The sequence below is a fragment of the Littorina saxatilis genome, linkage group LG4 (genome assembly GCF_037325665.1).
Source record: "Littorina saxatilis isolate snail1 linkage group LG4, US_GU_Lsax_2.0, whole genome shotgun sequence".
Taxonomy (NCBI): Eukaryota; Metazoa; Mollusca; class Gastropoda; order Littorinimorpha; family Littorinidae; genus Littorina; species Littorina saxatilis.
Window position 1 is genome coordinate 40,959,851 of NC_090248.1, and position 25,988 is coordinate 40,985,838.

Below are 25,988 nucleotides of genomic sequence, written 5' to 3' on the forward strand. Positions count from 1 at the left end.
CATTCGAGAAATGTAATGCAATGATAATGGTTTCAAGCTGGAAAAAACTACAATGAATGAAACGTAATGAAATGCTAGTAATTACGAAATGTACTGAAAAAAATAGGAAAGCAGTGGTCCCTCTCTTTTAAGACCTCCAAGAATCTGAAAAAATGTAACTCTCTCTCTCTTAAATGACTGTTGTTCTCCGAGGCCTTCAGTCACTGACACGTACTTTTTTGATCTGACGTGATTTCTCTCATGAGCTGCTGCCTGGTAGGATGACCGCCCAATCGCTTAAATATAGGCAAGAGATCTTCCAGCAGAACTTTTTTTGGTTAAATTGTTGACCTATACATATTTTCAATCCAGGTCCAACTGACCTATTAATAATCCTCTGAGTCTGGGAACATTACACTGCTCAATTGAGTCTTTAACAACAGAGATAAATTTACTGACACTAAGAAGAAAGACTGTTGAGAAAATTGGGTCTTAATATCTAAGGACATCATAAACTGGAGGGACATAAAGGAGAGGGTTCACTGTAAATGTAGATTCAAGCTGATGCAGTACAACAATAATGGATCAGGAAGAGTTTGATTAAAAAAAAAAAGGATGGAATGGAATATGGATTCAAGCAGACAAAACTACCACAAAAACAACTGAAACATTCTATGAAACATTATTGAAGATGCAGAAGAAAAATATCACGACAATGACCAACCCGGCGATTCAAACAAATTTGTTGACATGGGCTCACCTTCACACAAAGTTACAACGACTACGATCGGCTCGAGGGATGAGTGAACAAGAAACGGTTGGGTGACAACTGCTACGTTGATACATGTACAAAGTTTGATGCGCATGACATGGCTTACCCTCCGATGATCTTCAAGTTCTCTTTTATTTAGCGTCTTAATGTCCACCTAAGCAAGCGTGACAGATGAGGACATTCAAAGTGGTGAATTATTATTATGATTTTCAATGACCGCAGTATGTGAAAAGCTTGAAACATGCCACTTTATTTTACACTTACTGCCCCTCCCCTCCCTCCCCAATGCCTCCCAAAAGACCCACACTCAAAAACTAAAAACATCCCCAAAACACCCAAAAAACAACCCTCTTCTCCCTTTTTATAAAACATGACAACAGAAATCTTCTATTTTATCTAACGGTGTGACGTACAACTTTATAGTCTTGCATTATGGTTTAGTGACTGGTTCCATTAGGAACATAATATCACAGATAAGCCATTTTTAATAATAATAATAATAATAATACGAATATTTGTAACGCGCACATATCTCACCAACAGGCGACTCAAGACTCAATACATGTACCACTGGTGTTACGATAACTGTCAAAAGCTCACACGGCATAAATGGATGGTACTTACTGAACTGGTGCAAAGCGCAAGCAAGATTATTTTAAACAGGATTAACTCTTGGTAAAATATTAAACTTTCTCTAATCTACTCATGGTAAAATGATGGTGATACACGTATGTTGTAAATGGTCATAATGGTAATTTATACTTCTGCATATGATTTTCATTATAGTTTATTCAACTCAGGGGTACATACATCAAGTAAACAATACATTGTATTTTGTTGAGCATATTGTTAGTCTTGCCCGCTATCACTGGCAAAAGATAAAATATGCTTTTAGAGGATTTCTCGGTAAACAAATCAGATAAGCGATTCCATTAACTTGAAGCCAACTTCTATCCAAATCTGCTTAACACTACTTTTTCCTTTTTTTAAAAATGAACTCCATTTGTGTGGTTTTTTTTTTTAAATTGGACAAAAAGAAACATATTAAGATGTTTAATAAACCAGTAGAAAAATTTCAAGATTCTCAAGAAACACATCTCAGTTATCCATAAATTTCTGACTGTTAAAGTCCACAGTGTACCATCAACACCCAATATCAGTATTTTTCTCTCTCTGGAGAACCAAACTTTCAAATCAAAACAAAACTGAACCTGTCTGAATACAAAAGGATTAATATCAACATTCCAAATATACCACCTTCAACCCAAAACAAAGAGATCTCATCCCCAATTTTTGACAATAAATACCAGCCAGCAAGTCGAAATCAAGAGGTTCCCAGTTTTTGCAAGAAATCATATAGCATGTCCCTCAACGCATAACATGAGCCAAGATAACATTAATCTAATAGTATTAGATGTAGTATTAGTAATACTACATCTCCGTTTGTAAGCCCTAATATCTCAGAGGAAAAGCTGATTCCCACTGAAAAAAAAAAATGAAAAAAAACGGAAGAAAAAAAACATTATCTACATTAATCTTAAAACAGAATTAAGAAGAGATTGAGTTTTCTCCACCCACCTTTTCCCCGTAATCAATGTCAATGGTCATCATCTCCTTCAGTGTTTGCAGAACCTTGACACACAATGTTTCCTCCTTCTCTTCGAGCAGTCGCTCTGTGTGTCGAATGAGTCTGTGGTGAAGAAACATTAGGCACAGGAAAAATGAAATTGAAATGAATTATTTAAAAGCTAAAACTGCAGTTAAGCTCTTTGCATGTATGTTGAGTTTCGAATGTATGAATATATTGCTTGCCTGCAAGAAGACAGACAGATCAACTGACTCAGATTATAGACACAGTTAGACAATTTCACACACACATGAACGCACATACACACGTACACTGTGACACACACACACACACACACACACACACACACACACAAACACGCATGCACACATGCTTACTCACCCCCCCCCACACACATGCACACAAATATACACACACACATGAAACAAAACACCAATACACCACCACCGGTAGTGACTCTCACTCTCTGTGACTTTTCCTCTGTGACTCGACTCTCTCCCTCTCTGTAAACGCCTCAGGTGTAATTGAAAATGGTTTTACCAACTCTCTCTCCCTCTCTCTGCCTCTCTCAATCATACAAATTATCCGTCCCATCACTCGAATCTCTCTCCCTCTCTGTCAACGCCTCAGGTGTATTTGTAAATGGTTTTACAGACATCTCTCTCCCTCTCTCTCTCTCTTTCTCATACAAATTATCCGTCCCACCTTGAGATGAATCCACCAGTCTCACACTTTTTGCGTGCCTCAGTGCCTGGTGGGAACAGTAACTCCGGTCTGTGAAGCACGTCCACCAAGACAGACAACTCCGCCTGTACTAGAGGGCGCATCTGGTCCTCTAAGGTAGCCACAATGTCCTGAAAGATAACTCACCACATTAGTCGTTTCAAAACAAAGTCATTCATAAATTACAGTCACAGTGTTCTATTTTACTACAATTTCATTGATTTACTTATAAGTGTTCATCTTTGCATCGATCCTTATTCTTTGTCTGCTGTGTATCTTGTTTGCATCATTACACTTAAAAGATAGGATCGAGGTTCCACTAAACGTTTCATTTTGTCCATTAAACGTTCCATAAACAAACCATTTTTGCTTCTTGATTTTGAACATGAGCATTCCATCTACTTCGGATTCCTGTTTTTGTCAGATGTTTTATTCACACCATCTATACTTCTATCTCCATTTTAAGACTCTCGGTGATTTTAACCAGTCTTACAAAGATGTTCCAGTCTGTACAACAGTCAATCGGTCCAACCTACCTGCAGACCTTCTATGATGGTGCGGTAGTCACGAGAAGCGGCAGGTGAGGATTCCCGGCGATTCTGACGCACGCTCAGCCAACGGTTGGTGCTCCGCTGGATGATCTGAGATCGCTCGAACAGCGAGTTGACCTGGCTGTCAAGGTCGACTGGAATGGCAATCCCTCGGCTCTTGGCTGTAAGGACAAATATGATTGAAAGAATGTTTGTGTGTGGGTGGGTGGGAGTTTGGGTGTGTGTGTGTGTGTGTGTGTGTGTGTGTGTGTGTGTGTGTTCGTGTTCTTGTGCTGGCCTCCTTATGTTGACTTTGTTGAGTTTTCTCACCCACGTAAAGATGACATCTCTCATTATGTTAAAGGCACAGTAAGCCTCCCGTAAACCATCACAGAGCTCCCCGACCGTCTAAATACAGTACAAGCATACTTCCATTTGAACGCTCACCGATAAAACCACTCTGGATCAGATGAAAACTATGTCACGTGGCTGCCATCTACAAGTCCAAAACACAAACAGCTTATCGGTCCCAATGTCGAAAATAACCCAGACACCACACAGATTGATGTTCCTCTTCCCCCTCACGTTTATGACTGTGACCTTTTTGAACTCGTGATTGATAAGTAGCTGTGGTCCTGATATGACCGAAATTGGTTGACGGGACCCTTTAAGCAATAACATTGATTTATTGATAGCATCTGTATAGTGCACTGATAGGCGCACTGGTACTGAATATCAATGCGCCATTTGGCCTACTGCAGTGCGCAATAGTCACTAATCTCTGTATTTTTTTCTTTGTTTTTTAAATTAATATATTTATTTTATGTTATTTTTTATTTTATTATTATTATTATTATTATTTTTTTTTTTTTTGCAGAATGGCAGCATAATGATGCACAAATTCCCACTTTCACGTGGGATGGTTATGGTTCAGGCAGCTTTAAGTAAGTATTTTTCATGCTTCATTTTCATTTTTTCATTTTTTTGTAATGCTGACAGGGGCACATGCTATGATTTTCTTGAAAAGTGTGGACACTTGTCTAGCAATTTCTAGGTGTCTTTCATTGTTTAGGTAAATGCACAGTAAATCCTGTCTTGTGCAGACAACAAAGGTTCCAGACAATCTTTTCCACATAAGAGATGACCTTATAAAGTGAATAGTGAATTTGGGGACGAATTTCAGTTTGCTATGACAGTTCGAGACAGTTGTTGTATTGGAACTAGTGCTTCATGAGTCCCTCGTTTCGAATTTTAATAGATGCAAGATATTTTCAAGCCTTTAATGCGTACAATTTTGCCTTCAAATTTCCCAAAATAAATAATGACACAAGTCGGCGGACTGTAATTACGTCACAGGCACATCCCTTCTTTGCACAATGGCGCGCTTTGTTTTGAACCCGTCGACCGGTTCGACGGCACTACAATTTGTCCTTTAATTTGGCTGGGACACCCACTTTACCACCCAGGCACCATGCAGTGAATGCAGACTAACACCAGCGCAGGTTATTTTGGGGGGAAATGAAGCGGTGAAGCCCAAACGGTAAGTAGATCTACACTCATTGCTCAATCATCGTTTCGATAGCTTTACCTTGACCGTGTGTCGTCTGCTAGCGCATTACGTACTGATGTTTGCAAACATATACACGAAGAACACATACAGCAGTAATATATATGAATGTCACATGTTCATTAGAACAAAATGAACCCAATACAGTACTCTTAATTTACATTTGTAGCCTGTGTATGAGTAACAGTGTCGATTGTCTTGCCCTGTGGTACAAAATGTATGGCGGGCCAAATGAGTCAAAATGTCTAAGATACATGCATCATGTTGAACACGAACAAAAAACTTTTCGGGGGTAAGAAAGCAATCTACATCTAAATGACCAGTTGTAAGTGTTTGTTTTTCATAATTTTTAAGCTATTCCTTGGGTTGTTGTTGAAGTTTTTTGTTCTGATCTAAGACAATGTACAGCGCGGAGAGCATAGATTACTGTGGTTCGCGCTATATAAGCTGTCATTATAATTTTTATTATTATTAGTAGTAGTAGTAGTAGTAGTAGTAGTATTAATATCATTATAAGTATTATCATTATTATTGATGTTGTAAGGAACACTGTACAAAGAGTTTTTTATATGTTCCAACATAGCAAAAAGATATTTACCCCAAATCGAGAAAAGTACACACAAAGTAAATGGTTTTTTTTCAAAGATTCTTAAGGCGAAAGTTGTTTTGTTACAAGTGTATAATATTAATAATTCTTTCTCACTTTACAGAAACCACAAAAAGAGCTTTTGCAGCTTGAACTGAACGTACTGCAGCTTGTCTACGCTATTCGGACTGCAAACTTTGATGAGTTTGTCCAAGCACTGGCGGTTCTGATTCCATGGTTTTTCGCACTGGACCACATGCGCGGTGGCTTTCTGTGCATCTGCGTGACATGTGTCAGCTGTTGACAAGGATTCTATCCGTGTATCAAGCCTTCTATCTGGGTGCATTTGTCGTCAACAAAACTCGGCGGCCATTCTCTTCCATTGCACTTGACCACGCACATGAGCAGTGCAATGCCTTGGCTAAAGGGGATAGAGGTGCGATCGGACTAACAACGAATCCAGTGGCACTGCGAAGGTGGATGGTGGCTGGACCAGAGATTGCACGAATTGTGCAGAGCTTTGAGCAGTAACTACCTTCACATGCGTCTCCTAAGCTGGAACATCATGAGCAATCTGTTGCATTTCAAAAGACTTTCAAGATGAATGTTGAAAAGCGTATTGCAGCTTTTAAAGAAGTCGGCAATCCTTTTGAAGACGACAGTGAGGTTCTGTATGCTATGGACACGAAAGTTGTGGTCGAAAACTGTGATGTGAAAGCAGTCCAGAGTGTGATCGAAGTCGGACAGCAGCAATACGACTTTGTAAAAGAAAGACTCATGGAAAGACCAACACCAGTAACATCTCCATTGCACCGAAACCACCTGAAAGTCTTTGCAAGAAGACACCACAGAAGACTGCAGTTACCATGCTGCGCAATGACTGCTCACTGTTTTCAAGACTGTTCATAGCCTGCCAAACAAGAAAAGGCAATCTGCCCGAGTTTTTCCGCCATGAAAATCAACCAGTACCCCCGGCACTCAGCAAGAATGGAGAAATGAGGACAGGCCAAAAGTCGGACCTTCTCCACTGCCTTGAATGTGTGGTTGGCTGTGATTCTTCTTTGGTTTACGAGCCTAGGGGAGAGAAGTTTGATGATGAGCTGCCCACTACTGATGATACAGGCTTCATGGAAGTGCCTGACCTTCGAACTGAGGATATCCTTCATGGACTGGAAAAAGCTTCTTGTCTTGAAAATCCAGAGCTGAAGGAAGACCTGCTGTTAGCGTGCTCACTAAGCTCCACACACGTTACAAAAACGTCTGCTCGACCAAAGAATGCATTTGCAGAAGTTGATGCCAGGATACTTGATGGTGCTTTCATTGTTCAGCGTCTATCTCCAAAGACATCACGCACGTTTCAGGAGTAGGCAGATTTATACCGTCTTTATACCATACGTGCTTTCTCAGCTGGAAAACGTGTCAAGAGTGGATGTTGTCTGGGATATCTACCTTCCTGACAGCTTGAAATCCTCTACACGGCGGAAACGTTGCCATGGGCAGCGACGGAAAGTGACTCCAACTTCACCAATTCCATCGAACTGGATGAGCTTCCTTCGAAACGATGGCAACAAAGAAGATTTGTTCCAGTTTCTCGCAAGAGAACTGATCCGCCAGAAGGTCACGGACAAAGTTGTCATTGCAATGCTACATGTGGAGAAAAAGTCCTCTGCTCTCCCCCTGATGTTATCCTGTCCAACATTGATAGTTGCAATCAAGAAGAAGCGGACACACGCATGTTTCTTCATGCTGCACACTGTATTGCACAGGGACACAGAAGAATCGCAATACGAACTGCAGACACTGATGTTGTTGTCCTTGCCATTTATTTTGCTGAAAAGTGGCATGGCAATGAGCTGTGGGTATCATTTGGTTCGGGAAAGCATTTTCACCACATTGCTGCACACAAGATTGCTGGTAGTCTTCCGCCTGGAAATGTCGGTGACCTGCCAGTTTTTCATGCATTAACAGGATTTTTTAATTTTTATTATTATTCTCTTTATTTATATAGCGCCTTATCCGAAGTTCAAAGCGCTTTATGTGAACGGATGTGACACCGTGTACTTTTTCTCGTCAAAAGGCAAGACAACAGCATGGACATCTTGGGCAGCTTTTCCAGAAGCAATTTCAGCTTTCCTTGAACTTGCTGCAATGAGAAAACCTTTCAGCGATTGCATCAGCAAGATTGAACAGTTTGTTGTCTTGATGTATGAGAACAGCACATCGTCAACAGTCCATGAAGCAAGGCAACGCTTGTTCTCTCAGAAATGCTGTTCCATTGAGAACATTCCTCCCACCTCCGATGCTCTGCATCAGCATGTTCTCCGCGCTGCCTACCGAGCAGAGTTTGTATAGGGGCAATCTCTGCAGAATGCTCCCTCTTTACCTTCTCCAAAGGACTGGGGTTGGACCAAAGAAGAAAAAGAGGGGTGGAAGCCCTTGTGGACCACTTTGCTCCAGGCTGAAGATTCCTGTTACGAACTGATTCGCTGTGGGTGCAAAAAAGGCTGCAAGGCAAGGTGCAAATGTGGAGCTGCAGGTCTTCAGTGCACCGCCCTTTGCAACTGTGGCGGGGACTGTGGGGAAGAGTAACAAATCCTAGCGTCACCTGCAAGTTCTGTGAGTTGACAAACATTCCTTTGGTACACTGACGATTCAAATAGTGTTATGTTCAAGTGTTTGTTGGAAAACTGTGTTTTGTTTATTCTTTTTGACACTAACAAAATACATTAATTCATGATTTTGTTTATGTTGGATGTTGATCGGGATTTTAAAAAAAACTGGTTTTGCATACATGTACTCATAAAAAGAGTCTTTTTCTTTTTTGTGTGCTTATAGAAATAGATTTTCACACACACACACACACACACACACACACACACACACACACACAGAAAATTGTTATGTGGATTTTGAAATGTACTTGTAAAGTTTTGCTTAGCTTTAACCATCTTATCTGATGTTAAACAACCTTCTGAAATCGGTTTTACATTTGTACTTGTGAAGGACGAAATGAGTGGAAAGCATGTAGATTAATATATTTCATTAGAGTGATACAAGTGTTTTGTGTCTGTGCATACATGTAGATATTTTGTTGTAAGATAGTTCTTTGGAGGCAAACGTCTTTCGCTCCCGGTAGTGATGACCTATATTTCAGCAAAAAATAGGTCATATGAGATAGATGAACTTGTCAAAGATAATCAAAAGGTCACAGACTATTGACGGAATTTATTTGGTTAACTGTTATAGATATTACCTCGTGACAACAAAAAAAAGCATTTATTGATCCCTGTGATTGTGACAGAATCAATGGTTGGAGACTGTCGAGGGCACACCGTGTGACCTACTTTTGAAAGGTCGGTCCCTGTGTCTGTCAATGAATACGCTTACCTCTAATGAAATATATCAATCTACATGCTTTCCACTCTTTTGTTTGAAAATGCACGCTTTAAATTAATTTTCAAACGCCACACAACGCTACAATGGGGTTCCGGGCAGCTATGACCTATTTTTAATCTAATGTAGGTCATCACACATATGAATCGATCAAGTGTTTTGAAAAACTTGTAGATTAATGCAGGACATTATGTGATCAACTGTTTTAAATTATATCCCTGTAACAAAAATGCATTTATTGGTCCCTGTAAACGTTTTCACCGAGTGTCTGGAGACTGTCGAGGGCATACCGTGTGACCTACTTTTGAAGCGTCGGTACCCAGTGTCTGTCAACACAAACGCTTGCCTCTATTAAAAATATTCATCTACATGCTTTTCCACACACGTGTGTAAAAAAGGCATGCTTCGAACTCGATTTGCATTCTAATGGGGGTGTCTGTTGCCCAACATGCTCACTAAAGTCCTTCTAATGTTTTTATCTGTGCTGTCACCAAGTTTCCTTATGAAGGTGACTGTATAACACAGGTTTTGCTGTACGTAAAAATGTTGAAGTATGCACCTGTGTAAATTATATGTATACATGTATGTTAACAGTTAGTCAATGTACTGACCTTGTCTGACAGAGAAGAACATTGTCACAGTAAAAGCCGACACCACCAGCGAAGTCCATAAAGCCACTGGGGACGTCCAGACTGCTGTTGCTGCCCTCAAGGTACAGTCGAGACCGGATGTAAGAAAGTCGTCGGGACCCACTTTTCGTCTTTCATACATCCGGTCTTTACTAAATCCGGTTAACCGGATGTATGAAAATATTGTGGATTGACTTTCATACATCCGGCCACGCGTCTGTTACTTGATAAAAGTAGGGTTTTTTCATATCATTTTTGTATTTATTTGTTTTTTTTATGTTTAAATGTTTTGATGCATATCCTTGTTAGAAGAAAAGGTTTGTGAATAACAAGTGGAAAAGTACATGTACTTACGTACACTGACACAGTCAGGACAACCGATAGAAAGAGCAACTGTTTGTGTAAGGAACTGTTCTGCTTTGCATAAGACCGTGCACTCTCCGCCCCCCCCCCCCCCCCCCCGTCCCCCTGTGTGTGTGTGTGTGCGCGTGTACGTGCTTGCGCGCATGTGTGTGTGCGTGTGTTTGTGTGTGGCTCAACTGTATTGTGTGTGTTCCCTCCACAACCCTTTTGCGCTTTTGACAATGTGTTTGGTCGTGGAAGCTTTGTAATGACCGTTGGCTTAGTAAATAACATTTTCTGAGTTCTCTCTCTCTCTCTCTCTCTCTCTCTCTCTCTCTCTCTCTCTCTCTTTCTCTCTCTCTCTCTCTCTCTCTCTCTCTCTCTCTCTCTCTCTCTCTCTCTCTCACGCGCGCGCACTGAATACAAAAAAGTGAGTTAAACTTAAAACCGGTTTAACGGATTAAAACAACAACAACAACATAGAAAACAAGTCGTGTAATGCGAAATTACTACATTTAGTCAAGCTGTGGAACTCACAGAATGAAACTGAACGTAGTCCGCCGCTAGTGCAAAAGGCAGTGAAAGTGACGAACCTGGTTGGCGCGGCAGCGGTTGCGCTGTGCTTCATAGCACGCTTTACTGTACCTCTCTTCGTTTTAACTTTCTGAGCGTGTTTTTGATCCAAACATATCATATCTATATGTTTTTGGAATCAGGAACCAACAAGGAATAAGATGAAATAGTTTTTAAATCGATTTCGGAAATTTAATTTTGATCATAATTTTTATATTTTTAATTTTCAGAGATTGTTTTTAATCCAAATATAACATATGTATATGTTTTTGGAATCAGAAAATGACGAAGAATAAGATGAAATTGTTTTTGGATCGTTTGATAAAAAAATAATTTTAATTACAAGTTTCCGATTTTTAATGACCAAACTCACTCATTAGTTTTTAAGCCACCAAGCTGAAATGCAATACCAAACCCCGGCCTTCGTCGAAGATTGCTTTGCCAAAATTTCAATCAATTTAATTGAAAAATGAGGGTGTGACAGTGCCGCCTCAACTTTTACAAAAAGCCGGATATGACGTCATCAAAGGTATTTATCGAAAAAAAGAAAAAAACGTCCGGGGATATCATACCCAGGAACTCTCATGTCAAATTTCATAAAGATCGGCCTAGTAGTTTAGTCTGAATCGCTCTACACACACACACAGACACACACACACACACACACACACACACACACACACACACACACCATGACCCTCGTCTCGATTCCCCCCTCTATGTTAAAACATTTAGTCAAAACTTGACTAAATGTAAAAACTGAGTCACACCCACGACCAATGCCTCTGGTTTTAATTGTACAAAAAAATGCCTTCCTGGGCTATTATGGCTCTTCAGTCATGACAAATTTATAACAGGCTAAAATGACTGAATAGACAAACAAAACAGATTATTAATGGAGTTAAACATAAAATCAGTTTAATGGATAAAATCAACAACAACAACAAGAACATAAAAACAACAACAAGAACATAAAAACAACATAAAATACAACAAAATAAAATACAACAACATAAAATACAACAACATAAACAGGTAACAACTGATTCGCATCCATGACCAATGTCTCTGGTTATAAATGTAACACAAATGCCTTCTGGGATTTTATGGGTCTTGGTGACGAATTTGTAACAGGTTAAAAAAAAATGATTGAATGGAGAAACAAATTAAACAGAACAACTCGTTGACAGCAATAGAATCTGGATAAAAATCAGTTGGTGGGGAAGTTTTCAGGGCATCCTCATTTGGTAACCTGGGTCTACTTTCGTTTTCTTACAACCGGTCTTGCAACAACGCATTTGTGCTGCTCGGGACCAGAGATTTGCTTTTATACAACCGGACTTTTATACATCCGATTTTCATACAACCGGAAAATTCTAAGTAATAACAAAGAGTAGCTTCTGCCGGGACCCTGCCTACCCCTTTCATACATCCAGACTTTCATACATCCGGTGTTTTATACATCCGGTCTATACTGTATGTGTAATTTGTGCAGTGTGTGTTGTATGTGCTGGCAAAGTTGGTTTGCTGGTGTCAGTTTAATGTGGTTTATAAGTTACTGTATTGTCATGCTCTGCTGGCAAATTTGGTTCGCTGGTGTCAGTTTCATGTGGTTTATAAGTTATTGTCATGCCCTAGAAATGCTACATATCCCTGTTTGCTTTAATTTTACAGGCGCCTGATGACCCGGATTACAACGCAGCTGATGTTGTCACAGTAAAAGCCCACACCACCAGTGAAGTTCATAAAGCCACTGGGGACATCCAGACTGCTGTTGCTGCCCTCAAGGTATGTGTAATTTGTGCAGTGTGTGTTGTATGTGCTGGCAAATTTGGTTCGCTGGTGTCAGTTTAATGTGGTTTATAAGTTGTTGTCATGCTCTAGAGATGCTAAAAAATCCCTGTTCGCTTTATTTTTACAGGCGCCAGATTCGGATTACAACGCAGCTGATGTTGTCACAGTAAAAGCTAGCGAAGTTCATCAAGCCACTGGGGACGTCCAGACTGCTGTTGCTGCCCTCAAGGTATGTGTAATTTGTGCAGTGTGTGTTGTATGTGCTGGCAAAGTTGGTTCGCTGGTGTCAGTTTTATGTGGTTTATAAGTTGTTGTCATGCTCTGCTGGCAAAGTTGGTTCGCTGGTGTCAGTTTAATGTTGTTTATAAGTTATTGTCATGCTCTAGAGGTGCTAAAAAATCCCTGTTCACTTTATTTTTACAGGCGCCTGATGACCCGGATTACAACGCAGCTGATGTTGTCACAGTAAAAGCCCACACCACCAGTGAAGTTCATAAAGCCACTGGGGACGTCCAGACTGCTGTTGCTGCCCTCAAGGTATGTGTAATTTGTGCGGTGTGTGTTTTATGTGCTGGCAAAGTTGGTTCGCTGGTGTCAGTTTCATGTGGTTTATAAGTTATTGTCATGCCCTAGAAATGCTACATATCCCTGTTTGCTTTAATTTTACAGGCGCCTGATGACCCGGATTACAACGCAGCTGATGTTGTCACAGTAAAAGCTAGCGAAGTTCATCAAGCCACTGGGGACGTCCAGACTGCTGTTGCTGCCCTCAAGGTATGTACAGACCTGTTTACCCTCCCGGATTGTCCGGAATTATTACGGATTTGGGGGCTAAATTCCGGTATTACGGAATACTACCGGAAATTCCGGTGAGAGAACCTTTTTCGTGCGTGAAAATTCGAAGTCGAAATTGTGGTAGTCACCAGGACTGTGATTTCAAGGCTGACCGAAACAGCCTTTTCTGCTCATGTGCATAGCAAGGTATTTGTCGGATTCCGCGGATTTGAGATCGACATTGGTCCGAAGGGTAATATAAGGCCGATCTCTGTGGGGACGAAATGCCAACCAAAAAAGCGAAAGTTATACAGAAATATCGGCAAAACTATTAAGTCAAGTGGCGGTGTCTGGTGAAGTTTAAGAAGAGCGAACCACATTCATTTTGGTGATCAACTTGAGATCAGTGCAACAACAAAGCTAGTCAGTTACGAGTCACGTCGCGGCACGTGTCCCGAGGTTAGACGCAGCATTAGTTTTAACAAAATGCAGTACACAAATGAACATGGAAACAAACAAAAACACGAAATTATGTTTGGCAAAACATGAGCCTGCTTCGCATCGAGTTTATTTGACCTAGGTCTCTACTTCCACAGAATCTCTCAGACCTGCGAACCGATCTCTCACTACGGTCAGTCGCGCCAGAGACATAGATGTGTAGGTCTATGGTCGCGCTCATCAGTTACTTGGCTGTTGCCGAAATTCAAGTCTTTCTGAGCCTAAAACTGATCTCCATTAATATTTCTCCAATATAGCAAAGATCACAGTTCTTTGAATCGAAAAACTTACAACAACAAGAGGCGAAGCCTTCAAGGCTCCCGTAAGAAATCAACAAACAGTAACATAACACAAACTCACTCACTCCGTAACACACACACACACAAACACACACACACACACACACGCACACACACACACAGTTAAAACTAACGCATCATATCAACTCCATGTATAATTTTCAAAAGAAGGCAAACAGATAAAATGACTAGGGTAATAGGTTAGGTACCTGCCATGTGGGCACTTTTTCCACTGCTGTCCTCAGTCCTATACTTTTCATCAAGACTTGTCACCATGCCGAGTAGATCTAAATTCGGAAGTCTTCATGTGGCTGAGGCATATATCTGACATAGCGTCGATCTTGTTGTAGGTTAACCTCCTTTCTGAAACAAATGGCAAAATGCGATTAGTTATGATGACTACAACCTACACAAATATAAACAGTGTTTTGAAACAGAATAGTCAGGTTATACAAGCCACTTTACCTATGCAGCATGGTAACCCTACAATATGCGAAACATGTCGACTGCAGCAGCCTGGTTCTTAAAATAATTCTGACGGTCAACACAGCCAGAAATGCCAACAAAGACAAGAAAGCTGTTGCAAGGTAAGCTTACCAAACGTTACATAGCGAATCATATGATAGTGCGTAAACAGCAAACAGTAGATCTACAATCAAAGAGAGGATCGAGTCTGGAATGAAACGCGATACAGATCTAGCATTCAAAAACTGTCTTTCACGTTCAAGGAAGTTGTTGCAAAGTACTTAAGACTTACTAAATTGTACAGACAAAACCATGACAGTGCATGTTTTGAATCTGAGGAAAAAATCGTGATCATTTTGACTTTGAGAACAGATTCATTCCGTTTCCTTATATCTGCATGTTCAAGTAAATGGTGGACAGTTTTTTTCGGGCAGAGTAAACTTAACTTGAGACTCTACTGCAAGTCTTGAAATTCACATAAATCGAACCACGAGCAAAGACATCCAAACATTACAGGCACTTTAGATCAACTCATTTCACTAGAGGTGACTGCCTAGCACTGTGTTTGACAGCCGTGTCTGCTGAAATAAAAAGAAATTAAAACAAAACGGATTAACAGTAGGTGACACGTTATCAGAGTGGGAGACACTAGACAGTCTGTCTCTGAACTTACCGGGATACGGCTGCAAGATCGACACTGACTGCCGCGCTTTCGACAGCTCTTCCTCGCGTGGACATTGGAAACACGCTGTGCAGATCAAATTGTAGGAAATCTCCCTTTGGTATCTTCTTTATTTACTTTTCTGGAGCTTAGAAACCGAACAACATGAAATCGTCTTCCCCGGCGAATCGGCGAGGTGAGAACTGGACCACAATCCTTCGCGCGACCCCTGACCTGATCTTGACACCTGACCTGCCGTCTACATGCCAAACACGACACAAACCAGTCAACTGCTTGTACCCCTTCAAAACCCCCCACTACCCGTTTTCTTTGGATACACGCTTTAACTACACACATGCCGACACAATGTTGATCATTGCTTCAATAATTTGAAGATGGTGCTTGAAAATTAACCACGTGAAATGAGTATTTCGGTGTTTAGCCAAAAATGTTAAAGTTTCTACCACAGACATACACACATACATACATACATACATACGCACGCACGCACGCACAGACAGACAAAGTTTACCATCGCATAGGCTACACTTACGTGAGCCAAAAATAATGTTTAAATGAAATAAACGAATCGATCGGTCCTCTAAAACTGATTAAAGGTAGCTTCTGGAGAGAGTTATCATGACTGGTTTTAATGCAGGATGTCTGATGTGACAGAATGTAAGGTGGTTTTGTTCACATGCATCTTCAAGTGACTGTAAATAGTCCAAGGGCGGAGGGGTGGGGGATGTTACAGGGGTTCCGGACGCCCCCCCCCCCTTGCTGTCAAAAAAGCAAAAAAACAAAACAAAATTCAGTCTGTGGGAAAAAAAACTAAAGACATTTTCTGTCTGTGAAATTGTTGTTGTCGGGAGCAGATATCAATGAAGATAAATTGCCATTATTTAATACTAACTTTAAAAGAAATAATGAGTGGCTGCTGACACCAATTTATCATGTTTAAAATCAAGGACAAGCTACAAATTGTTAATAAAATAGCTAAAATTCTTCAGCCAGACCCCCCCAACCCCTGGACCCCAGGTTGTACCCCCCCCCCCCCCCTCTAGCTCTCTTGCTCCTACTGTGGGGTTTTGTTTTTTTAGATAAAGTAAACTTGTCTTAGTTAACTTGCATATTATATATCAGGTGTCGTGTGTTTGTGTGTGTGTGTCATCGAGCTTCTGTCTGTGTAGTACAATACTGTTAAACATGGTTATCAATTTTGTACTTGTTTTGCATGGTAGCGCGCGAATACACGTGTCGTTTAATCGTTTTCGAGCTGGTTTATGTTTGATAAAAAAGATTACCCAAAGATGCCTCAAATTACGGAAAAGTACCAGCTGCATTCCTGATTTTCATTTGGGGGGTAAACAGGTCTGTATGTATAATTTGTGCAGTGTGTGTTGTATGTGCTGGCAAATTTGGTTCGCTGGTGTCAGTTTAATGTGGTTTATAAGTTGTTGTCATGCTCTAGAGATGCTAAAAAATCCCTGTTCGCTTTATTTTTACAGGCGCCCGATTCGGATTACAACGCAGCTGATGTTGTCACAGTAAAAGCTAGCGAAGTTCATCAAGCCACTGGGGACGTCCAGACTGCTGTTGCTGCCCTCAAGGTATGTGTGATTTGTACTGTGTGTGTTGTATCACACCCTTTACTCCGTTTCGGACCCCTTGCGACGTTGCGTTGAATGTGTTCGTTCCTCGACTGCATTCATTTGCACGTCTGATCATGAAATTTCCAATCAAACGTGTAGGCTAGGAACTGTCGTCAGTCCAGCAAAATGTTCAAGATGTATGCAGAAGACAGTCCAAGTTTTACGATTCTAGCGTCACGCAAACGGCCGTAATAATTTAAGCAAGTTTTAATTTCGTGTTGCGTACCCCGCATATGTGCGTAACGTCAACGTTTCGTACCGCTTGCATTATGTTACGTACCGCTTGCATTATGTTACGTACCGCAATGACCACGTTTCGTCTCACGATCGTGACCTAATTGTCTCTGTGACATTGAAATGCACTGTCTGTCCCCACCACAGCAGTTTGGAGTTTTGATACAAACTTTATCAAAACCAGGCACAGGTGTCAGTTTAATGTGGTTTATAAGGTATTGTCATGCCCTAGAAATGCTACATATCCCTGTTTGCTTTATTTTTACAGGCGCCTGATGACCCGGATTACAACGCAGCTGATGTTGTCACAGTAAAAGCCCACACCACCAGTGAAGTTCATAAAGCCACTGGGGACGTCCAGACCGCTGTTGCTGCCCTCAAGGTATGTGTGATTTGTGCAGTGTGTGTTGTATGTGCTGGCAAATTTGGTTTGCTGGTGTCAGTTTAATGTGGTTTATAAGTTATTGTCATGCCCTAGAGATGCTAAAACATCCCTGTTCGCTTTATTTTTACAGGTGCCGGATGACCCGGATTACAACGCAGCTGATGATGTCACAGGTCCAAAATTCAAACAGCTTATTTGCTCAAAGGCTAACCCAGACACCACACAGACTTAGATGACCTGGATTACAACGCAGCTGAAAATGAAAACTATGGCACATGGCTATCTACAAGTCTAAAGTCCAATGTCGACCATAACCCAGACACCACACAGACTGATGACCCGGATTATAACCCAGCTGAAGATGACTGCTATTCAGACTCTGGATCAGATGAAAACTATGGCACGTGGCTGCCATCTACAAGTCCAAAACACAAATGTTCCAATGTCGACCATAACCCAGACACCACACAGACTGATGTTCCAGTTTCATGTAGTGATTCTGAAGATTCAGTGGAGTTTCCTTGTCTTCAAGCGTCCGCAGTTACAAGTACAAATGACCACAACACAGTATCCAAGTCAGATATCACACAATCGTGTCAAATTGGAGGGCTGACTACCCTGAACCCAAAGGGTAAACCACCACAAAAAACTCATTATTGTGTGTTTTGTAGAAAGGGCCAAAAGAGACTTGAGCGACATCTTTGCACAAAGCACAGACAAGAGAAAACGATGCTTCCCCTCCTGAGTGCCAAGAGTAAAGTGACCAAGAAAAAACTCAGATATGCTGGAGACTATCGTCACAATACCAGAGTGGTCAAGGGTGGCTTTGTAGCTTCTGAAGATGTGGTTGTGAGACGTAGAAAGCGGACAAATGTTGGATTCGACAAATTTGTTCCGTGCCCGGGTTGCCTGGGATTCTTTCAAAAAAGAGACTTGTACCGACACAAATGTTCTGCACCAGCAACAGATGGCTCAAGGCGGGATCTCACGAAAAAAGGTCAACTTCTAATGCCCGTGACTGCAGAAGAGGATACTACTCAGAAAGAAAAAGCGCTGCCTGTGATTAGTGGAATGGCTGTGGATGAAGTTGGAATGGCAGCAAAAATCGATCCCCTGATCAGATGTATTGGAGAGAAAAAAGGAAAAAGTGGAGACAAAGAAAAGTTCAACCAAATCAGATCCAAGATGAGGGAGCTGGGAAGACTTCTCTTGAAACTGCGATCATTGTCTGGTCAAGAAAATGCTCAACTATCTGATTTCATCACACCACAGAAGTTTCCAATGATCGTAGAGGCTACAAAGAGTGTGGCAGGTTTCAAGGATTGTGGCACAATCGACACGCCTACTTTAGCTATCAAGCTGGGTCACAGTCTGAAGCTTTGTGCAGACATACTAGAAGCAAAAGGAATAGAAAGTGAGGATGAAACTTGCAGGTCAAATGCAAAGGGATACTTGAAGCTGCACAGACTGAGATGGAACGACGAAGTGTCCGCACCAGCATACAAAAGTATGTACAGAGCCAAAAAAGGAAAAGTCAAGCGCCTACCACTGTCACAAGATGTGAGCACTTTCACAGATTTCTTGGTTGCTGGTGCAGAAAAGGCTGCTGAGGAACTGGAAAAGAACAGAAATCCAGAGAAGACCAAGGATGATTGGATACACCTTGCGGAACTAACCCTATGTCAGATCATCTTGTTTAACAGGCGTCGCCAGGGCGAAGCATCAAAGATGAAAATCGAAGACTACACATGTGAGCAGCACCCTCTGGACCCAGATGTATTGAAGTCACTGAGCAAACTTGAACAAAACCTTTGCGGCATTTTGACACGGGTTGAAATCTTTGGTAAAAGAGGAAGGATTGTTCCAGTGCTTCTCACAGCCAGTATGAAGCATTCCATTGACATCTTGATCAAATTCAGAGAGGAAGCAGGAGTGAGCAGAAGCAACAAGTACATCTTTGCGATCTCAAGATGCAATAGTGATGAGCACATCCGGGGAAGTGATGCACTGAGGAAACATGTTGCTGCTGCTGGGCTTGTACATCCCGAGTTCATCACTTCAACCAACTTGCGGAAGCACGTTGCTACCATGTCTCAAGTGTTGAACTTGAAAGACAATGAGCTTGACATGTTGGCGCAGTACATGGGGCATGATGTCCGAATTCACCGTGAACATTACAGGCTTCCATCACAGATTCTGCAGGTTGCCAAAGTCTCCAAAGTCTTGTTGGCATTGGAAAAAGGAAATCTGACAAGATACAGTAATTTGGATGACATTGATGTTGCAGATGAAGAAAATTGCAGCAGTGAAGAAGAAGCGCAAGGTAAGGTGTTAGTTTTTGGGTTTTTAAAGTTTAGGAGACTAAGAATGTAGACCCCAGTGTTGCCCTCTCTTCAAGGCTTTAATTGCTAGAAAGTTAGCTTTTTTTAGTGTCATTTGGCCGCTCTACTGAGCAAATTGAAGGCCTTGAGGGAACTTCTGCAGTGTCCTGAGAACAGAATGCATCACAGTATAACACTGACAATTGGCAAAATGTAAATTTATACGGCTGTAATAAGTGGGTTAGAGCTCTGCTGGAGTCGATTCTATTTTATTTAGTTATATTTTATGTCTGGGCGGACATGTATTCATACAAACATACATACATACATACATGAAGAAGTTGACGTCATCATAATGAGAGGTGACATCATAAGGAGATGTAAATACCAACCGAAGTCAACATAACAGTGATCTCTCTACAAGAAGATGCAAATACACATTACACACATACGTGTACATCAGAGCATCATATTGTTTTTATTTATCATGGGTGCAATGACCCATGGCTAAGCAAAATGTGTCCACGACTTCATGTAGAATCATCTAAGAATGCTCTAGTCTAATTTTGACGTTTGTTCAAACAGATCCAGAGTTGGAAGATGAACTTGCCCTTGGCAGCGATGAACAAGCCTGCAGGTCTGAGTGCACAGGTAGATTTGCTGTTTTGTATTTGTCTTTGTGTATGGCGTCGTTCAGCAGCTAATTTAACTAGAAAAAATAATTTTCGAGGACGCACTGCAGCGCGTTGTTTACGCACAGAAATCCAGAAGGACCCCCAAATTCAAAAGCAGCGCGTCCTTCGGACGCACGTCCAGATTTTGATCCAGTCACTTGAGAAAATTGGTCAGATGCAATCAAATAATCATATCCAGGGGTTATAAGTTGGCTTCCTTCCCCGAAAAAATCAAATGAAAACAAACAGCGATCGATGACTGCGAATGTCTACGATACTTTCTGGTCTCGCAGAGTGACTGCCCTTTGGTCTGTATTTCTGTGGTCAAGAACACTTGCTAGTCTCGCAGTTACTCCCCTGAGGCCTTGATTTCTGTCGTCTGAGAGAGTGAGAGACCGGTGTTTTCAGGATGTCTTTGCTGCATTATCAAAACTAGAAGCGGCACAAGTGCCACCATTATTGAGGAGGGGGTCGAACATCGCAGAAACGTGCATTAGATGAGGAGGGAGGAGGCGGAGACGGACCCGATGTCAGCGGCGGTCGCGATGACGATGTCGGTGAAACCGAAAGCAGCTCAGATCAGTGCTCGGGCGCAGGACCCCCAAGAAAAAAGAAAAGATGTTTTAATGCCCGGTGGCTCACAGAATTTACATGGGTTCAACATCGTGATGACCACTTCTATTGCAAACTATGGAAACGAGCTTCAGAGGCACAGTTGTTGTCTTAGAAACACTTTTGACAGTGTTATAGTATGATTATTGTCATGTGTGAGTTTGTGTGTGCATGACTTACATTTTTACAAGGACCCTCAAAAATCCCACTAGGACCCTCACATTTTTTGACAGAGGGTCCCAGGGATCACCATTTATTTAGTTAGTCTGTAGAAAACACAGGTGTTTGTTGGGAATGTGGAATAGCGATGGTAAAAATGATCATCCTTCAGCAAGTTAGGTTGCCGTTTTCCCCCCTAAAAAGTGTTTCAGGACTAAGTTGTTGAATTTTATACCAACTCTCTAAGTTTGTCCAATCCTACAAACAAACAAAAAAAGAAGTTTTGATATTGTGTGACCAACAAAAAATCGTTCTTTTTACCACACCAATACATAATTGAAGAAGACAATATTTTAAAAATGCCACAGTGGAAAAAACAAAAACAACATGCATTGCCCTTTCCTTTTTTGTCATTTGTTGCACTGTGTGCAAACGGCTGTTTAACTCTTTCAACACGTCCACCCTATGACATGACTATACACTCAGAACGCATGCGCCAAAGCATATAAATAGCCTGCTGACAACCAAAATTGGGACATTTTGAAAAAAATATTGTATTTTGAAAAAAATATTGTAAAAAAACTAGTACATGTGGGGATTTACTTTTTGCACACAATTAAAGAAAGATTTTTCATTGTTTCAGAAATGTACTTTGTATTTGTCAAAAGGCTTGTTGTGTTTGTGTGGTATGCTATTGAAAATGTCAATAAATAGCCTGCTGACAACCAAAATTTGAAAATTTTGAAAAAAATATTGTATTTTGAAAAAAATATTGTAAAAAAACTAGTACATGTGGAGACTTACTTTTTGCACACAATTAAAGAAAGATCTTTCATTGTTTCAGAAATGTACTTTGTATTTGTCAAAAGGCTTGTTGTGTTTGTGTGGTATGCTATTGAAAATGTCAACAATTTAAATAAAAAAAAGTCCAGAGGCACCACATAAATACTACAGACATGTTTGAAAATATGCACAAAATGTTGTTAGTGAATACTCAAAAAAGAATTTACTAACCTGAATGATACAATGAGATGACTGGGTGATGACTATGATGAATATATCCATGTAGAAGAAAAGAAACACTTGCTGTCACAGTATTTACAGTGCCACAGAGCACAGCTCAACGCAAAACGCCACACCACATTCCAGGCACCAGAATCGAGTCCCATTGCGTTGGGTTTTATCCATAGAAGAAAAGAAACACTTGCTGTCACAGTATTTACAGTTTTTGTATAAATGACTTGTTTAGAACTCGGTTTATGCACGGAGAACATCCTTCTTTGTGTGCCACACTTCGAAGCACGGATCAACACAAAGCGCCACAGCCATGTGGCCACAGCCGGAACATTCCCGGCACCAGAATCGCGTCCGTCCGCTTGCATTGGGTTTTGGCCAAAGTAGCATTGACACCTCGAGCTCTTGATTTGGCTAACTCATTCACCCTCATCACTCACTTATCCATCTATCACAACACCACTGTTTCATGCACACACAGTCACTACCTTCCTTCTGCACGCCGCTTCGCTTCGCAACAACACTGACAACTCGCGACATTTTGGAATCCTAAATATGAAACTAAGGCATGGGTTGGTCCCGTCAATGACCTGTAGTATCCAAACTAACCAATGAAATCAACTGTTCTGGGAGTTATTTGTCGCGTATGGTAATGCAGCCGACCTCTGAACCTATGACGTGGGTTTTCGTATGGAAAATCCCCAGCGTGGTATTTTCCACTTCCAACGCTACTATTAAGGCGGTGTGAGGCGAAGCGACTCACGCACCTTACGCACGGATTCTGGCGGCGTGCTGACAACGGCATGATCAGTGAACGCTTGTATTCGGGCGGCGCGTCGCGAAAAAGTTAAAACTTGCAGTTTGATAAGATTTTATAGCGAAACTTGCTGTCTTTAAGATATTTTGCAACCAAGTCGTCTCTTAGTATATAATTTTAACTTCTTTGAGTAAATGAATTTTTTCTCATTTATTTGTAGCGGCAAGAACTGGAAAGCCTCGGCAAACAGTGAACGTCACAAGATCAAAGAAACCAAGCCAGTCATCAATTCACTCTTCAGGTGGGTGACTTTCATTTGCAGGATTCAGCCTGGCACAAAAAAGATATGGGCCATTGATTGGGCCCCTCATGCCATATTTCAGTGGGCCAAGATTTCATCGGTTATTGACGAACAAAACATAGCTATGTAAATATTAAAGGCATATGTACGCGCTCCCGTGTTTTCAAAGTGTAGTTTGCCCATAATCGATGTCAAACGCACCATAAGACCATGTAATGACGATATGTCGCCATGCGCGGACCATATACATGCATTACAGCTTGTGTTAGAGTCTCAAAAACTTTGGATGTAAACAAAGACGCGGAGTTATTTCCCTTGCGTCAACGCTACCTCTGTTGGCAAATCTATAAATAGGACGATCCAGATCAAAATGAAAATTAACATATCTCAACATTGAAGGGGTCCTAGACCACAATATTTTGCAGGGAACTTAATTTAGCATGTCTCCAGCTGTTGGTAAAGCAATTAGCGTGTATAGTCATCGAGTACATATGGCTTTAACCTTGACCTTCACGTTCATGGCGGTAGACTGGGGTGTCCTAACACAAAGCAAAACCGATTACCGGCATCTGATACAGTGCACTGTAGGTATGGTGGCAAACAAGTACCTAAAGTTTGTTTCTTTTGGTGCACGACAAGAAATTTGGAAATGAGTTTACAGCGCATCAGTGTCATTAACTCGAGTTTTATATCTATTTTCAACCACGGATTGGAAAATTATGGATATGAATCAGTTTGTTAATGTGTTACATACACACTGAGAAAGATATTAACCTTTACCAGACTACGATTTTTACTACACGCAAAGGACTACGTGGGTCGCTGAGGACCCATACTTTTTAAAGAAGGGAAACAACCAAATGGTATGGGTCCTCAGCGACCCACATCGTCCTAATAGGAATATTCACCGAAGCTCTTCACTAAAAAGTATGGGTCCTCAGCGACCCACGTCGTCCTAATAGGAATATTCACTGTAGTCTCGGTCACCCCAAACTTGTTCTCTTCACTAAAAGTATGGGTCCCCAGCGACCCACGTAGTCCTCTGCGTGTAGTTTAAAATCATCTGTTAATTACCAAATAACGGCTTAATGAAATCATTCAAAACTATGGGAATATGACCATCCATAGAAACTTGGAAAAGCCACAAAATTTCAGCCAAAGATTTCAAATAGATTTTGAGATATTTAGTGTCAAACACCCTTCTGGGTCTTCAGCGACCCACATAGTATGGTGAAGGTTAAAGTGCTTTACGGATGAAATGTGGAATGCTCTGTTTAATAATTTTGACGTTTGTTCAAACAGATCCGGAGTCGGACGATGACCTTGGAAGCGATGAACAAGCCTGCAGGTCTGAGTGCACAGGTAGATTTGCTGTCTTTGACCAACTTTCTAAATTCTTCCAAACCCACAAAAAAAATAAAAATGAAGAAGTTTTGCTGCTCATGCAAGTCATTCTTTTTACAACATCGATACATAATTGAAGAAGACATTATTTTTAAAATGTAATTGTGAAGAAAAGAAACAACCCAACCACCTTACACTATCATTTCCTTTTGTGGCTGTGTCATTTGTTGCACTGTGTGCAAACGGCTGTTTAAAACTTGCAGTTTGATAAGATTTTATTGATAAACTTGCTGTCTTTAAGATATTTTGTAACCAAGTCGTCTCTTTGTATATAATTTTAACATCTTTCAGTAAATGAATTTTTTCTCATTTATTTGTAGCGGCAAGAACTGGAAAGCCTCGGCAAACAGTGAACGTCACAAGATCAAAGAAACCAAGCCAGTCATCAATTCACTCTTCAGGTGGGTGACTTTCATTTGCAGGATTCAGCCTGGCACAAAAAAGATATGGGCCATTGATTGGGCCCCTCATGCCTCATTTCAGTGGGCCAAGATTTCATTGGTTATTGACGAACAAAACATAGCTATGTAAATGTAAAGGGGGGTCTGTGGCGCAGTTGGTAGGGCGTCAGTCTCCAACAGCAATGCGTCTATCTCCTATGCCAGTGAAACTGATAGCTGTGGGTTCGAGTCCGCTTTATGGCTTGATGCTAGCTGGTATGAGGCACTTGAAAGAGGCAGACAACCCTACTCGTTCGGATGGGAGTTTAAACCGAGGCCTAGTCTGTGGCGCACGCATTCCACCTTGCACGGACTTAAAAGATCCCGATTCTGATGCTGAAGCCCAGGTCAGTACCGGCTACACGAACACACCCAGCAAACACCCGCGAGAATGTGGGCTGAGCAAATGAGTCAAAAATGGAGAGAGAAAGAGGGAGAATGAAGCCCGACTGGAAGGATCGGGTAATGACTGATTGTGCACCAGAATTGGTAGCCGTGACTCTAGTCCTACCCAGGTAGGACAGCCCGATGAATGAGAATGTAAAGCGCTTAGAGCTCACCGAGACCAGAGGTTAGGCGCTATATAAGTACTCGTAATAATAATAATAAAAAATATTAACCTTGACCTTCACGTTCATTTCGGTAGACCGGGGTGTCCTAACACAAAGCAAAACAGATTACCGGCATCCGATTCAGTGCACTGCTGGTATGGTGGCGCACCAGTACCGAAAGTTTGTTTCTTTTGGTGCACGACAAGAAATTTGGAAATGAGTTTACAGCGCATCAGTGTCATTAACTCACGTTTTCCACATAGAAAAAAAACAGTTTATATTATTATTATTTCGTGCTTCCATGTGAGGTT

At 41.2% G+C, this 25,988-nt stretch overlaps 3 protein-coding genes across 8 annotated transcripts in view; 2 read left to right on the top strand and 1 right to left on the bottom strand.

Moving 5' to 3' along the window:
• LOC138964732 (inositol 1,4,5-trisphosphate-gated calcium channel ITPR1-like) overlaps positions 1-25,988 on the bottom strand; it is a 194,835-nt gene that overhangs the window by 46,287 nt on the left and 122,560 nt on the right. For all 4 annotated transcript variants that reach the window (XM_070336765.1, XM_070336763.1, XM_070336764.1 and 1 more), the window contains 3 exons: positions 3,599-3,774; positions 3,045-3,193; positions 2,330-2,441 (listed from right to left, as the gene is read on the bottom strand). In XM_070336765.1, coding sequence (XP_070192866.1) covers positions 2,330-2,441; positions 3,045-3,193; positions 3,599-3,774 — 437 coding nt within the window. The remainder of the gene's footprint in view (positions 1-2,329; positions 2,442-3,044; positions 3,194-3,598; positions 3,775-25,988) is intronic.
• Positions 4,325-17,714, top strand: LOC138964744 (uncharacterized). 3 transcript variants are annotated; one of them, XM_070336785.1, is made up of 9 exons: positions 4,331-4,536; positions 9,762-9,850; positions 12,357-12,470; positions 12,604-12,705; positions 12,900-13,013; positions 13,146-13,250; positions 16,682-16,783; positions 17,328-17,441; positions 17,575-17,714. In XM_070336785.1, exons 1-9 carry the CDS (start codon positions 4,416-4,418, stop codon positions 17,674-17,676), a joined length of 963 nt encoding a protein of 320 aa, XP_070192886.1. In that variant the 5' UTR covers positions 4,331-4,415; the 3' UTR covers positions 17,677-17,714. The 3 variants fall into 3 exon arrangements, with proteins under 3 accessions (XP_070192889.1, XP_070192887.1, XP_070192886.1); XM_070336788.1 differs by lacking the exon at positions 12,357-12,470 and having other exon boundaries at positions 4,325-4,536; XM_070336786.1 differs by lacking the exon at positions 13,146-13,250 and having other exon boundaries at positions 4,330-4,536.
• On the top strand, positions 17,696-25,110 carry LOC138964738 (uncharacterized). Its single transcript, XM_070336778.1, has 5 exons — positions 17,696-19,767; positions 20,351-20,416; positions 23,202-23,282; positions 24,585-24,644; positions 25,007-25,110. Exons 1-5 carry the CDS (start codon positions 18,174-18,176, stop codon positions 25,093-25,095), a joined length of 1,890 nt encoding a protein of 629 aa, XP_070192879.1. The 5' UTR covers positions 17,696-18,173; the 3' UTR covers positions 25,096-25,110.